Source organism: Danio aesculapii, chromosome 12 (genome assembly GCF_903798145.1).
Source record: "Danio aesculapii chromosome 12, fDanAes4.1, whole genome shotgun sequence".
Taxonomy (NCBI): domain Eukaryota; kingdom Metazoa; phylum Chordata; class Actinopteri; order Cypriniformes; family Danionidae; genus Danio; species Danio aesculapii.
In genome coordinates, this window is record NC_079446.1 from 12,832,533 (window position 1) to 12,848,282 (window position 15,750).

At 33.4% G+C, this 15,750-nt stretch overlaps 1 protein-coding gene across 1 annotated transcript in view; it reads left to right on the plus strand.

Moving 5' to 3' along the window:
* The window catches only part of waplb (WAPL cohesin release factor b), a 111,067-nt gene that overhangs the window by 844 nt on the left and 94,473 nt on the right, over window positions 1-15,750 (plus strand). The window contains exon 2 of the mRNA XM_056468946.1: window positions 4,183-4,673. Within this exon, the coding sequence (XP_056324921.1) occupies window positions 4,205-4,673 (469 nt within the window). The 5' untranslated portion in view covers window positions 4,183-4,204. The remainder of the gene's footprint in view (window positions 1-4,182; window positions 4,674-15,750) is intronic.

The following is a 15,750-nucleotide window of genomic DNA, read 5'->3' on the forward strand; positions in this document are numbered from 1 at the left end:
GTAACAAGTTGTAGTCAGGCTACTTAGGCTTGGATTGACTTCATTCGTTTATAGAGGTAAAGTGGGTTTTATATTCGGATATTCAGACATTCTCCTTAATAACATACTTTCAGAAAAGCATTCTTTGCAAATTCTAAATGGGGAAATCATATAAGCAGCCAATGATTATCAAAGTACAACATTGTTCACAGTTAATTAGATAGTGTTAATGTTGTTGTGAAGTCATATTTGCATGCTAATTCCAATCGGATATTCAAAGTAACATGATAAACTATATGGAGACTTCTAAATGAACGAATGTGCGAATATAAAACCAACTTTACCTCTATCATTCGTTTTTGTGGATATCAAAGCTAGAACTTTTTGAACACATTGTTTTATTTGCGTATGTAGGGCAGAAGTGGATTCAAACCTATATATGATTATTCGTTTAACAGATTCTTTTTAATAAAACTAATATGATAATTTCATAAACCACATCATAGAGGCAACTAATAATGACAAAACCTTGTACTAAAAAGTTTCAGACATTTTTAAAAGAACACACTAAAGTGTTCTTAAGGATATAGACTATATAGAGGTAAAATTGGTTTTATATTCAGACTTTCCCCTTAATAATATAATTTCATAATAGTATTATTTGCAAACTCTATCTTAAATCATATTAGCAGCCAATGACTATCAAAGTACAACATTGTTAACAGTCAAATAAACAGTGTTAATGTTGTTTTCAAGTCACATTTACAGGTTTTTTCAGACCGAATATTCAAAGTGCTGTGATAAAAAATATAGGAAGCGTGTCACAAGTTGTTACTGAACAAAAGTGAATATAAAACCAACTTTACCTCAATGCAAACTATCATTTAATCACCTAGAACTAAATTGGAGTAAAGTTGGTTTTATATTCGCACATTCAGACTTTCCTCTTAATAATATAGCTTCAGAAAAGTGTTCTTTGCAAACTCTATATAGGTAAATCATACGATCGGCCAATGACTATTAAAGTACAACATTGTTGACAGTCAACTAAAAAGTGCTAATGATATTTTGAAGTCATACTTGCGTGTGATTTCTGACCAAATATCAAAGTAGTGGTAAACGATATATGGACCGTTATCTCGATGGCAGTTAACACTGAACGAATGTGCGAATAAAATCCCCACTTTATAGATCATTAATATTCTGGAAAGGTAGCGAACATCTCCTCTAAGCATGGGCCGGTATACGTTTCTGACGGTATGATAACCTTAGATTAAAAATATCACGGATTCACGGTATTGTGTTTAATGCTGTAAATTAATTTCTTTTTAAATGTTAGAAAAAAATACAACCCCCCCCCCCCCATTTAACACAATATATTACATTTTAGGAAACATTTATAATATTTTGGAACAGTAAACATGTCAGGCTACATAATTAAAATAAACCTTTGACTTCTAGTATCTTCTTTAGCTTCAAAAACACAGATTTCCTTACAACACACACAAAAACCCATAAAAACCTTTACATATACCTTAGAAAGGTATAATAAAACATTTTTTGCAAACCTTTTAAACCTTGAAACCGGTTATCTTCCCATGCCTAATCTCCACTGTCTAACTGCTTCTCCTTTCAGTTTTTAATACTGTTCAATGCAGCCTAAATATCCCTAATGTCTCTTATTTAGCTTTTTGTCAATATTTTGTATAACTGCTTGCTGTATTTGCTAAAGTTACCTTATTACCTGGAATCTTTGTATATGTTTTGTTCATTTTAGGTAGTGTTGAGTAGCCAAGTAAGTCAATAACAGCATAATATTATTATGATAGTAATAGCATGGAACTTAATGATTGACATATTAACGTACCATTGCATTTCTTACTAAAACCATAAAAAAAAAAAAAAACGTCAATTGATGACCAGTTGTGTTTTTCCTCACTATTTCACCTTTATTATGAGTAATTCCAGTGTTATGGATGTGACATTTGGAGTAAAATCCTAAAACATAAATTCAGAGAAAGTGTATTTTAACATTATTGAAACGTCTGTTTATATTGTCCAAAACTACTAACCACAGAGTTAAGAGATCAGAAATGTATCAATTTGTAAGCATATTTTATATTTTAAGTGAGGAAAATAAACCTGCATTATGGATGTGGCCAAAAAGTATGCTAGTGTGCAGTATATAACATACCTTGTAGAAATTCTGTCAATTAAACTCCACAAAGTTGTGGAGAAAAAAGTTGCATTTATGAGGAAAAGCTTCATTATGGATGTGACTTTTCTCCATTATGGATGTGACAAATGTGAAATTGGCACTTGCGTGACTAGGCATGGGACAATAACCGTTTTCAAGGTATACCAAGGTTTGGAAAAGGCAAGGTTTTAAAACCGCCAACAATTTCTGCAATACCGTTCATACGGTATGTGTAAGATTTTTTTTATTTACTTTTTTTTTTAGGACAACAGTGTCTTCAGCAGAAAATATATCTAAAGATTCTGTTTGTAAATTGAAAAAAAAAAAAATTATAATAATTTTTCAAAGGTGAAAAAATTTGTTGTTTTTTTACCCAGACATTTAATAAGAAAATATTTTAAAGCAGTAATCACAATACTGTGAGACCGTGAAACTGTGATATTTTTATCCAAGCTTATCATACCGTCAGAATCTTGCTTCAACCAAAACGGCATTTTTAAAAAATGCTTAAATGTAATCTAAAGCACTTGAATTCAAATAAATAAAATTATATTTAATAAATAAAATTAAAAACTTGTTTAAAGTGACTATATTATGTAGAATGACACATGTAGTGATCTAATAAAAATATAACTCCTATAATGAAAGAATTTTGACAAGCATGTTTTAAGGAAGCATAGATGGATGAAATGCACAAGTACAGCTACAGGAATAAAATATTAAGGAATTTTTAACATTTCACCTCATTAGAATAAAAAGCTGTTTTTATATGTAGCTAAGGGTTAAAATTATAAAGTTCTAATTAATTAATAAGACTTCTTCTCTGTTAACTAGTACTAATAATTAATGATAATACTAATCTGCACAAAAAAGTGAATGAGTCAAAAAAATGATATGTCTATTAACAAACACAATCCTAATATATGGAGCCATCACTGCGCATAGAGCAAATCATGTTAACATTTTAAGACAGACATGATCCAGACATGCTAACATAATTTATTGTTTGCAATTTAGTTTAATATATGCAAATAGTTTTTAAATAAAATCTACCTTGCTCAATAATATAAATAATATGGACATGTGAAATGAAAACATTTAGATTAGTTCACCCTGAATTTAAAACTGTTTTTAATTATTTACTCTCAAGTCATTATTATTATTATTATTATTATTATTATTATTATTATTATTATTATTACTATTATCATATCCCAATCCCCTGAGACCTTCATTCATCTACTGAAGTCTTCCATGTACACGGTTTACAAAAGAAGCCCGAAACATTCCATGTCATTTCAGCATAGATGCAGTCATACAATGCTCAAAGAAAAAGCTGAAAAAAGCCTCAGGTCAGGGTATGGATTTACAACGGTCAATATGAAGTATTGCCATTAGAGTAACATAGGAGTAACAAATGGCTAAAACTGTCAAAATGTTTGCTCAAACAAGTGTGTTCATGACCATGCATAAAAATAGAATAATATAATAAGACAATATCAGTTTACAACATCAAGAAGTGTACATCAACAAGCTGTTTTTAATGTCTCAAAATCAATGGAAATAAATGAGACCGGAAGTCTCAAGCCAAAAAGATTCTAATGGCTGTGCCCATTTAAACATGAAGTATAAGGTCAATATGGAGGATGAGAAGCTCCTGGATTACATCTAAAAGGTCTCGGGATTGAAACAACATGATTGTTTGTAAATAATAACAGAAATTTCATTTTGAAGCGAACTAATACATTAGTGACATACTCAAATATGTAAAGTACAGTAAAAAAAAAAAACATTTTTAATTGACCCAAGTAGTGCGAGTAGTTATTAAAGTCATCAGTTAATAATGATGTATGAATTGCCTCAAGATTTTTAATGTTCACATATGCAAGTAGCATGCAGAGTAATGTTGGTTTTATTCATTATGAACAGCTGAGAATCGAGGAATTAATAGTCATCATTTGATTACAGAACAACCAATGAATTATTCATTTTATTATCGTTCACAGGGAATATGAGACAGATGCCACAATGACGTCTAGATTTGGAAAAACATACAGCCGAAAAGGAGGAGATGGGACCTCCAAGTTTGACGAGGTCTTGTCCAATAAAAGAGCCATGCTCAGCACCAAATGGGGCGAGACGACCTACAAAGCTAAGGTGGGAGCAAAGAGACCTGGTCTGAAGACGGATGGGATGGATCAGACCAAGAGATCCAAGGTATCAGAAGGCGATGGCTCAGAGGATCCGTTCGGATTTGACAGTGATGATGAATCCAAGCCAGTCACGTCTCGTAATATAGCCCAGTCCAAAGCAAAGGTGACGTCGTCGACAGGAGGCTCCCAGGCCAGCTTAACTCTGGAGCCCAACAGCAGAGTCAACCAGCCCGCCAGCGTGGAGGCTGTGGCCCCCAGTAGAGCCCCATTCTCTCTCAGCAGTGAAAGAAGTGCTCACAAAGTGCCAGAGGATCCTGGGAAATTTTTTAACACCTCTAGTACAGGTATGTGTCATTCCTGGAGGATATACAGTTGAAGTCCAAATTATTAGACCCCTGTATATTTTCTGTTTAACGGAAAGAAGTTTTTTTTTCAACACATTTCTAAACATAATAGTTTTAATAACTCATTTCTTATACCTGATTTGTTTTATCTTTACCATGATGACAATAAATAATATTTACTAAATATTTTTTCAAGATATTGTATATAGCTTAAAGTGACATTTAAAGGCTTAACTGGGTTAATTAGCTAAGCAAGTTAGGGTAATTAGGCAAATCATTAATGATGGTTTGTTCTCAAGTCAAGTGAAGTCAAGTTGAGCTTTATTGTCATTCCGCTACATGTGTGGACATACAGATGAACGAAATGTGTTTTGCAGGACGATGGTGCTGCATAAATTAATTATATATACAAACACAACACTGGACATAAGAGCTATTTTAAAAACCTATGCATAACTAACGTATACTATAAGAAAGTGGTCCTCAACCACCGGAACAATTAATACGGGGCCGCACAAGAAATCAATTATTATTTCCGTTTTATTTATTATCTGAGTCTGAAAAATCTTTTATTTTGAAAAATCTTTTATTTTAAAATTCACTTGCATCACGGTCACTTGAAAGCCTAAATTTAACTCTCAAGCAGCAAAATGTGCAGACGTCTTTGGAAAGTTTCTTTGCTAAGTGGAAAAGGCCCAGTGAAGGAAGCGTGAACTGCCAAGGAATGGATCCACAACCCATTTGTCAACAAAACAGGTGAATATACCATGTCTGTGCAAAAAGATTAACTGCTGGAGATCCCAAATGACGGAGGCCTTTTTAGGGGCCGTTCGCATATAGTGTCTTTTCTATAGTTCACGCAAGTTTGTTATTTGTAATGGAGGTGCGCAGCGTGATGTGCTTGCGCCTTCCAGATGCAAACGCACCGCGAGTCATGTGACAAGAACTGACCGTTCAGCTTTAGCTTGTATGGAATATACACATTTGCGTAGACTAGTTATCTTAGACAAACCCAGAACACCCAAACAATGCAGTGCTTTGTAATTTTCTCCATTAATAAAGCTTGTATCAGAGTGACAGCAATGTTTTGTCAGCTTGTCATTATTGCAATAAAATTGTCAAGCGTTGACCTGTCCATGGTGATAAAAAGGTTAAGGACCACTTCTATGAGATGCTTAACTATACGCATAAGACAGGCTAATAAGTACTTTTACATGAGACAACATGGTTGTGCAGGATATTGTGCAAGAGAGGTATTAAAGGTGAATATTGTGCAAAAGAGATATTTAAGGTTTAGTATTGTGCAAAAGAGATAGTTAAGGTTGAAGCAAGCAGTGCAACATGATTGTGGGGCGTTTATTTAGTCCTTGTAAGATAGAGTTTAGATAAAATGTCAGGTGCATAAGAGAAAAGAGTGTTTCTACAGGTGGTTTGTCATGCCCACTCACCTGTATGAAGCACAATTTGAAATGCACAATGTTTCCAAGAGACATGGAGTATTAAGAAAGTGTTTAGTAGAAAAGTTCTGTGGACAGTCAAAAAAAAAAATTGCTTAAGGGAGCTAATATTGATAAAATATTAATTAATTAGTTAATTAATTAAAATGTAAAATATTAATAATAAAAAAAATAAAACCTGCTTTATTTTAGCTGAAATGAAACAAATAAGACTTTCTTCAGAAGGAAAAATATTATAATAAATACTGTAAAAATACCTTGCTCTGTTAAACAGAATTTGGGAAATATTTGAAAAAGGAAATAAAAAATCACTGAAGGGTCAATCGTTTTGACTTCAGTTGTACTTCCCAAATATACGTTTGTTCTAATGTTCAAACACCATCTTGTTTGTTTTCTTCCCAGCTTTAATCAGTTATATCAGTCGTGTGCTGTCAGAGTTGTTCAGGTGCTTGACCTGTTTATCTCAACGAGATGCAAGAGTGCACTTACCACATCATATAAAGTTGCCCTAGATCATTCTTTTGTGGTTGTTTACTTGCCTGAACCATTCTAAGAAACCACTTTAATTTAACTAATAAAAACTGCATGCAAAAAATTGTAAATTTCACTTTGCATTCTATATTTTCTAGAACTCTTATAATCACAAAAGGAATTGTGTGTAATCAGTGAAGAAGTTGTAATGTGCTTTTTTGTGGTTTTTGTCAGCTGTTTCTTGCAGTTTCTGACCAAATAGCTTTTTACTCCAGTTTAGATGTGAGCGGGAGCGCTGATAATGTCTACTTCTGTTTTATCACGAGTTTCTGGTAGATCTTCATTATTTTTTTTTACCGGGGCAAAATCATATGACTGCTTGCTGTGCTTGGGTTTATGATTTAGTGTAAAGTTTTTAGTTATGGCAGGTACTTTTGAATAGTTGCCTTGAATGGAGTACCATATTTGAAATTTTTTTTTTACCTTCATATAAATTCTGGGATGTTGTTAATAACAAAAGGACTGTATTTTCCTGAGTGTGATTTTGATCTGGTACATCCTTAGCTGGTTTAGACCTGTCATGGACGGCTGACTGACAAAGCTCATATTCTGTGTTGTGATTTACTCACATGTTTCGCCTTATGATGATTTTAATAGAATAAGATTTTGTTATCAAGTGAAATCTGTATGAACATAATGCATCTTTGCACTGCAGTGTTGTAACAAAAATTGCGATATACTGTATTTTTATTTATTTTTTTACATTTGGTATTAGGGCTGGGTGATAAAATTGGTATCGATATTTATTGACTGAACATCATTGTCAATATCGATTTAAAAAAAAAAAAAAAAAGATTTGGTATGAAGCGCTGTAGTTTAAAAAAAAAATGTGGCTGCTGAGCACCTGCCTTGGAAGCAATGCCAGTGAGCTTAGGGTTTAAGTTTGTCATTTCCAATGGAGGCATGCGCCTTGCATGATACGCGTATGGGAGCGACGCACAAATGTTGTGCAAGCCGCATGCATGTGAACCCTGTGCAATTTTCAGCCACCCCTGGTTGAAAACATCTGAACTTTTCCGAATTATCGATATCGAATGATATAAAACATGAATGATATTATGATTTTTTTTTTGCAATGTCGATCAGCCATATTAGTTTCAGCATTTCATATATATTTCTAAAGATTTTTTAAATTCCTTTTTTTTTTTTTTAAACAATGTTTGAAGACACAAACTAAAACGTTATTCAGTGTAGCAATAGTTAAATGCTGTTGAGGCGTCTTTACAATACAATTCGTTTGATATATTAAATGACTATTTAAAGATCACTGTTCAGCCCCCAAAATAATTATGATTGTTATTTCTCCTGTTCCCTCAAAACACTGGATTTTACAGAGTTGTCATGAAAACATTTTTAATAACTTAATACATCATAAAATGTACTATGCTGATTGCACTATTTTGTAGGCATGGGAATAGGTTAACTCATGATACAGTATTATCACAATATCAGAGATTCTGCAATATATCAAAATATCACGAGAAAACCGTCACTATGTTTGTATCAAATGCATCAAAAAATTATATTATATTATATTATATTATATTATATTATATTATAATAAGCTGTATTTCGTTTTATTATCAGAACATATATTTTATGTACAAGCGCACAGATGTCAAACAAGCTTGAAAATATTACAGTGCACTTTTTCTAAATTAGTTAGCTGGAACTTTTTTTTCATTACAAATGAGGTGAAATGTGTATCACAGTTATATAATGATTAATTTATTCATACCCAATACTTAATAATTATTATAAATTCTTTTTTAATATTTAAGCTATTTGTTGCTGTCAAAATGTGAAATCAGAAATTTTGTTCAGAATAAATATTACAGTTATGTATAGGCTCTTTTTATATATTCCTGCATTTACCTTATTCTATTGTATTACCCAACCAATTGCCAAAAGAACAGCCTGCCACACTCTTCTTAATGGTGTTGTTAGTGAGGACAGAAATATGGAAGTAAATGTGGGTGGAATTTCACATTTGTGTAATCGCAATAATGTTGTTTACGAAGTATAAATTTGTCAAAAAAACCTTCTTGAGGGCAACCGCGGTGCGAGTACTGTAAATGCTCAGGACACCAGTCTTACAGGCTGTAGACTTGTGTAAGACCCTGCTTAATATCGCAGTAATAGATACGGTGGACTGACTCTTACAACAACAGCCTGGAGCTCCCAGCAGACCAAGAAATGAAAATCTTTAATTGGCCCAAACTCTATTTTACATTTCCTCCGCATAATTGCTTTTTCAGGTTGGTACTCCTCCAGGGTCTTGCAAATCATTTGGCTGACTAAGTAATCAATGAGGTGAAGTTGGGGAAACTTTCAGAACACTGACACCCATCAACGGGCCGTGTTAATATGAGGAGAACACTTAGACGCCATTGGAGCATAGCATCTGGACAGGCCTTTGTGAGCTGCTTATCTCATTAAGAAACACGACACACACACAACTCATCACCTTGTCTGGAACCACTAAGGGTCTTTTATGATAATGCATGCTGATGAGGGACTCTTCCTGAGACACTTGAGTTATTCTGCAAATTTGAATTCTGCTTGGATCAACCTATTTATCAAAATGTAAATGTTTATGTTCAGATTGTTCTCTAGACAGCAGAACAAAGCTTGTATTGGTGGTTGCCAGCATGACTGGTAGAATTTTAGCACTCTCCTGGTATCCTGAAAATGACTAGAAAAAATAAGTACAACAAATACATGATGATTAATATAATACTATCTCTCTTTCTTTTCTTGATCCAACTGCTGTTTTTAATTTCATTATGGTTAACTGCTACAAACTTCAATATATTGCTCTCCATACAGAATGGCCCGAGCATGCAAATAAATGTTTTCCTGGGAGCTATTCCGCTAAAGTTGACCTCTTTTTTTAAAATTTATTTTTATTTTTAAATTATAAAACCACTAGTAAAGCTGCTCTATTATAAGAAAAATCATAATCACGATTATTTTGGCCATAATTGACGCTACAGAGCACTGCGCACCAGAACAGCCCGACACAGAAACAGTTTCTTCCCTCAGGCAATCCATCTCATGAACACTTGAGGAAATATTGTGGAGCAACTCACTACTTGCATACCCACTTTTAAACACATATTACAATTATTTACAACCACCTTTACATCCAATTTGCAACATAACAGCTGCCCTATTAACATTGTATTAGTATAAACATGTACATACCGTCATCCTGTATATTTGCACTCCTAATTCTCTTTTTTATTTTTTTTTATATTTATTATCTGTTTTTTTGTCCTGTCTCTGTAATTCTGTTGCACTGTAGAAGCTTTGTCACGAAAACAAATTCCTCGTATGTGTGAACATACCTGGCAATAAAGCTCTTTCTAATTCTGATTCTGAATCACGATTAATCAAAATGATTTTCAGCTAAAGTCAAAATTATTTGCCCTTCTGTGAATTATTTTTTAAATATCTCCCAAATTATGTTTAACAGAGGAATTTTTCACCTTATTTCCTATGCAAACACACTATTTTTTGTTTATTTAGTGTAAAATGTTCCCACACTTTGGATGACTATGTCACACAGATTCTCCTCTTCGCAATTATCTTTCGCTGACTTACTTCCGTTGTTTTTTATTTTTGCTCCATCCTGTTTTATGAGGCGAGAGAGGTAGAGTCCATTCACTCCGCTCTGTGCTCAAATAATAAATTATATATTAAATTATTAATTATTATTAAATTTAAAACAAATATTTAACGCTCCGTGTCACACGACCATTCATTTGCAGTCCCTAGCGTAGTATTTCACCTGTTAAAGAGAGAATTTAGTCAAAGGCTGCTGACCATTGTCTGAAAGGCAGTTTTGATCAACTATATTATGAACTTTTTTGGTATTTTTCATTTTGTATTTTTTTTTCTCTGGACTAGAAATATGAATATTCCATATAAAATATGAAGCTGAATGGTCAATTCCTGTCACATGACCCACGGTGTGTTCACGCCATTTTTTACTAGGAGCGCCTGGAAAGCATGAGCACATCATGCCGCGTTCTCACTGCGTGCACGTCACTACCAATATGCACGCAAGAAAAAAAATTACTTGCGTGCGCAAAAGATGAGACATGTGAACAGCCCTTAGTTAATAAATCAGCCATAGTTTATCCAGTGTGCGTGGGTATTAGCCTCAGTGTACTAGCTCGGAACTTTAAACTAGCGCACAGTCGGTGTAACTTTTAGTTGCAGCAGTTTGTTCCATGCAGAAACACGGTGTTATGAAGACTTTGCGATTAATTGACCATGACGAATTAAGTGTGCTTAATAGTGAAATCGGTTAATCATTGCATTTCTGCTGTTAATCTATTTTCACCGCTTTGAATGTCATCCAGATGCAGTGTCACACCATTTTTTTTTGGTTGCATTATTTAAAAAAATAAATAAAGTAGGTTTTACATAGTAAGGCATTGACTAGAAGTGTACATTAGAAATGTTAAATATCAAGTTGGAAATGCAATCTTTGCTTTATTTTTTTCTGTTTTTCGATTGATAGCAAGGCTTTTTTAGCAAGGCCGAGGTTAGGGATTTTCGGCTAAAAAATGTTGGTGACCACTGGCCTATGTGGATCAAAAAGTGTGTACACTCTCGATAAAATAATAAAACAAAAGCTGTCACAGGAGTTGAATCTTTTCAAAGGGATTAATATCTACCCCTATGGTCTTCCCAATTTCCCAAATCACAAAGCCAGTCATTAAAAAGTGAACTTTGTCACTGAAGTTTTGATTTGAATAATAAATCAAAAGCAGTGTTTTATTACTAATCAAAGCATGCTTCATACACTTTAGGGATAAATCACCATTTTTTGCAACTATTGTCTCAAATACAAACAAGACAATTTAATTTGAGAGCAGCAAACCTATTTCATAGGGTTTTAATCATCCTAACAAATTGTTGTAAAATTGAATAAGTTTCATAATTTGGACTTTTTTTTTTTCTTGATCAGTTAATTATATTTTAACCATGTAATAAATGTTTCTCTCGTTTTGCTAATGATTAGGAAATGAATTAACTTCAAATAAAAATATGATCAAGAGATTATACAACATGACGCCTGAGGCTGGTTGAATGCAGATAAGTTAAGACTTGAGTCTACCTGCTTTTTCTCTTATTGAATTTATGTCTCACTGTAAAAAATGGCCATGATTTCAGCGATTAAATTAAAAAAAAAAAATGCTATGGTATAAATCCGTAACCTGATTAACAGTATGTTTCCTTAATATATACGGCGAATAACCCGTAAATTGACTTTCCCAGAATTCCCTGCATGGCATATCACTTTTAATGCTTTTTGTTGACATTACTATGGATCTTTTTAGTTGTTTCCCCATCAGTTATGTACATTAGAGATTTATGTTACATCTAATGTTGATAAACATATTTCATGACTTTAATGTTATGCGTGTTACCATACTGGTGTTTAGTAGCTGTGTGAATGACACAGAGCACCTTCTATACACTGATACACTTTTCTGCTGTAGTGGGAAAAGTTGATTGTGATAAGCATTGGTTCATTATGTACCTCTCATCACCACCTGCATATGGCTGTGTTAACGTGTCTATCTGTGTAACAAAAGATGTGTAGATATTGGTAATACAAAAGACAGACATATTACATCTATAAATTAACCAGTTAAACTCCGTGGACCCGGTACCGTGATGTCATCGACTTTCGCTTTAAGATTTAAAGGGCTAGCATTGCAGCAGACCCCCTTAAGTGGTTTCGTTTGAAAGATTAGAATCTATATTTTATGCACATATGCATCACTTTGGTTTTTATTTTACTGTACAAAAGTTATTTACACTTAAATACACAGTATTTTGGATACCCGAGCTGGGTATTGAACATTGGTTCATTTTCATATTTTTCATATGGTTCATATATGACACATGTACAAGTTATAGCTCAAATGAAAGCTCTTGCCGGTGCTCATATGGTTCTAGCATTTTTTTACTGAATTATATTCTCATATCAAACAGTTGTCGAATGATTTGCGGTGTTTCCATGGCGCAGAAGTGAAAACAATACATTTATGATCAATAAGCAGCCCCAGATAGCACAGACAGCTGTCATCTCTTACCTTATGCTGTGCACTTCAGGGCCATTTCTCCTCTGTTTTTTAGGTGATGTGCATAAGTAATCCTTTTCTTTTATGTCTGACAGTGAATTATGTTTGATCAAGCAAAAGAATAGTGAAATATGAAAACAATGATCGGTCCCTGCGGCTTGTATAGCACCTCTCATCAGTTGGAATACAATAACTTTTGCATAGATTATGGTAGAGACATTTTTTTCCCGATGATTACAGACATGTGCAGGAACCACCAAAATTAATTACAGGTATCTAGACCACACAGAACCTAAAAGGTAAGCTTTCAAATTTGAGTTTATAAAAAAGAAATACAAATAGCACCTCTTTTTTTAGGTGTTTATTATAACATCAACATACTGACAACATATACAGTTGTTTTAAACACTTTCAATAGTGTTTTATGAAAATTCAAACGGTTTTCTTTAAAATGATACAAAATTTTTGCGTTTACACCTCTGCATGTGGATTTGGGAAGCTTTTAAATTTCGATAGGCAAAATCCAGGCGGAAATCCCAAAATAGCACTAGAGTTTAACTGGTTAATGAAATACGATAGTTTACTGTAAAAATGAAAAATTACTTTTACGGTTTGTACCGTATTTGTAACGGTAAAATACTGGCAACCACAGCTGCTGTTTTTTTACCGTAAATTTTTTACAGTGCTGTAAAGCTTCACAAAAAAGTTGACTTTTGAGAAACAAGTTAGAATATGTTATGAAACTGTGTCCAGTCTTTAAGAAAAAAAAAAATGCTGACTATCATGAAACACTAGTATAGGAAATTTATGCAACTGGCAATCAAAAAAAGAAAAAAAAACCTCACATGCGAAGGATAGTCCTTTAATTCCTCTTTCCATTTCTTGCATGATTCATGTTAGGTCTCTGAAGGCAGCATTAGCTAGGTCAAATCGTACCTGGTAAATTGCTGCTTTGGTGCTACTCTTGTCTGAAAAGGTGATGTAATAAGCACATTAAGTAATAACCAAGCTCAGTAGCAATAAACATCTAAATACCCTAACCATGTCATTGGGCCACAACATTTTTGACACATAAGCACAAGCGTTACTTTTCAGATTTAAGGGGATTGTTCACTGAAAAATTGAAAATTCTGTCATTGTATTACTCACCATTCACTTGCTCCAAATAAGACAGAAAAGAAAATCATGACAAATGTTGGAAGTCTTTTACCATTGACTTCCATAATAGGAAAAACAATCACCGTAGAAGTCAATGGTTACAGGTTTCCAACATTTTTTAATATATGTTATATTACATTTAACAAAACAAAAATTCAAGCAATTTTTTTGCATAACTGGTGAGGTATTTGGTCTGCACACATGCCAGAAGCTGGTATATACTTCACTCACTGCATTACAATTAAAATGGTATTCAGTAGGGCTGCTCGATTATGGGAAAAATCATAATCACGATTAATTTGGTCATAATTGTAATCACAATTATTTAAAGCGATTACAGTGGAAATCAAGAGTTTCTTTATTCATTTATTTATAAATATTGCCGAAATGATGTTTAACATATTCAGGAATTTTTCACAATATTTCCTATAATATTTTTTTTTTCTGGAGAAAGTATTATTTGTTTTATTTTGGCTAGAATAAAAGCAGGTTTAAATATTTTTAAACCTATTTTAAGGTCAATATTATTTGCCCCCTTAAGCTATATATTTTTTGATTGTCTGCAGAAGAAACTACTGTTATACAATCACTTGCCTCATTACCCTAATTAAGCCTTTGAATCACACTTTAATCTGAATCCTTGTATTTTGAAAAATATCTAGTAAAATATTATGTGCTGTCATCAGAGCAAATATAAAAGAAATCCGTTATAAGAAATGAGTTATTAAATCTATTATGTTTAGAAATGCCTGAAGTACAAATGACTTTTTAAATTTCACTTTGTTAAAACTTGGAACTCTAAATCGACGGTTGGACTTTAATGGTATAAATTCATGATTCAGCACATGACTAGGGTTCGAAATAATGTTCCTTGCCAGCCTTGTGAGGTTCTTGTAATTTGAGCGGTCATATAATTTCTCAAGAGGCTTTTTTACTATCTTTGAACAGATTTTAATCTAGTTCATCAACTGACAGACAGACTTTTATCCCATACAGAATACAACACTGCAAGACACTCATAAGTACGGACATAAAAAAAAGTTCAAGAATCTTTTCCAATGCTCCAAAAGATTGAAGATGATGCAAAAAAAAATATTCTTTGTTATATCTTATTACACACTATCAATATGATCTTTCCATGACACCATGTTGTCTATTATTACACCTGAATACTTATATTTGTCTACCTGTCTGATGTTTACGTATAGCAGGGTTTGTACATGCATCAGACATTATGGACCTGAACACAATTTCCTCAGTTTTTTAAGAGCATTTACACTGCCAGTTAAATGTGACTTTTCTTTTTTTTTTGCTCATGTGTGACACAGATCGGATCTGTTAAACACACAAAAAAGCATGCATTAGGATATTCAGAGATCAGTTTCAGGCCATATGTGGAAATAAATCAGATATAAATTAGATATGTGACAATGTTACTATCATGTAAACAAGCAAATCGGATTTGAGGCATTCTGTTTTGTACATCATTAAACTTGCGACAGTGTGGTACTTCTCTGTGGTTTAATGATGAAAAAGGAAGAGCGTGTGTGGAGATGCCGACACTGTAAACAACAACAACAGAGGAAACAAGGAGGAGGAAAGTGGACAGTCACCACAATATGCTCCCACCAGTCCTGACACACAAATTCCTCTGAATGGTGGAGAGCACCATGTATAAACCATAGGCGCAAGCTGCGATGATGGCCCTTTTCTTCCTCTAACCCGTCCTTATGCATGCGTAAACACATGAATCGGATATGGGTCATAATTAAAAGAATGTGTAAACGGACAGGCAAACAAATCAGATATAGGCAACAAATTGGAATT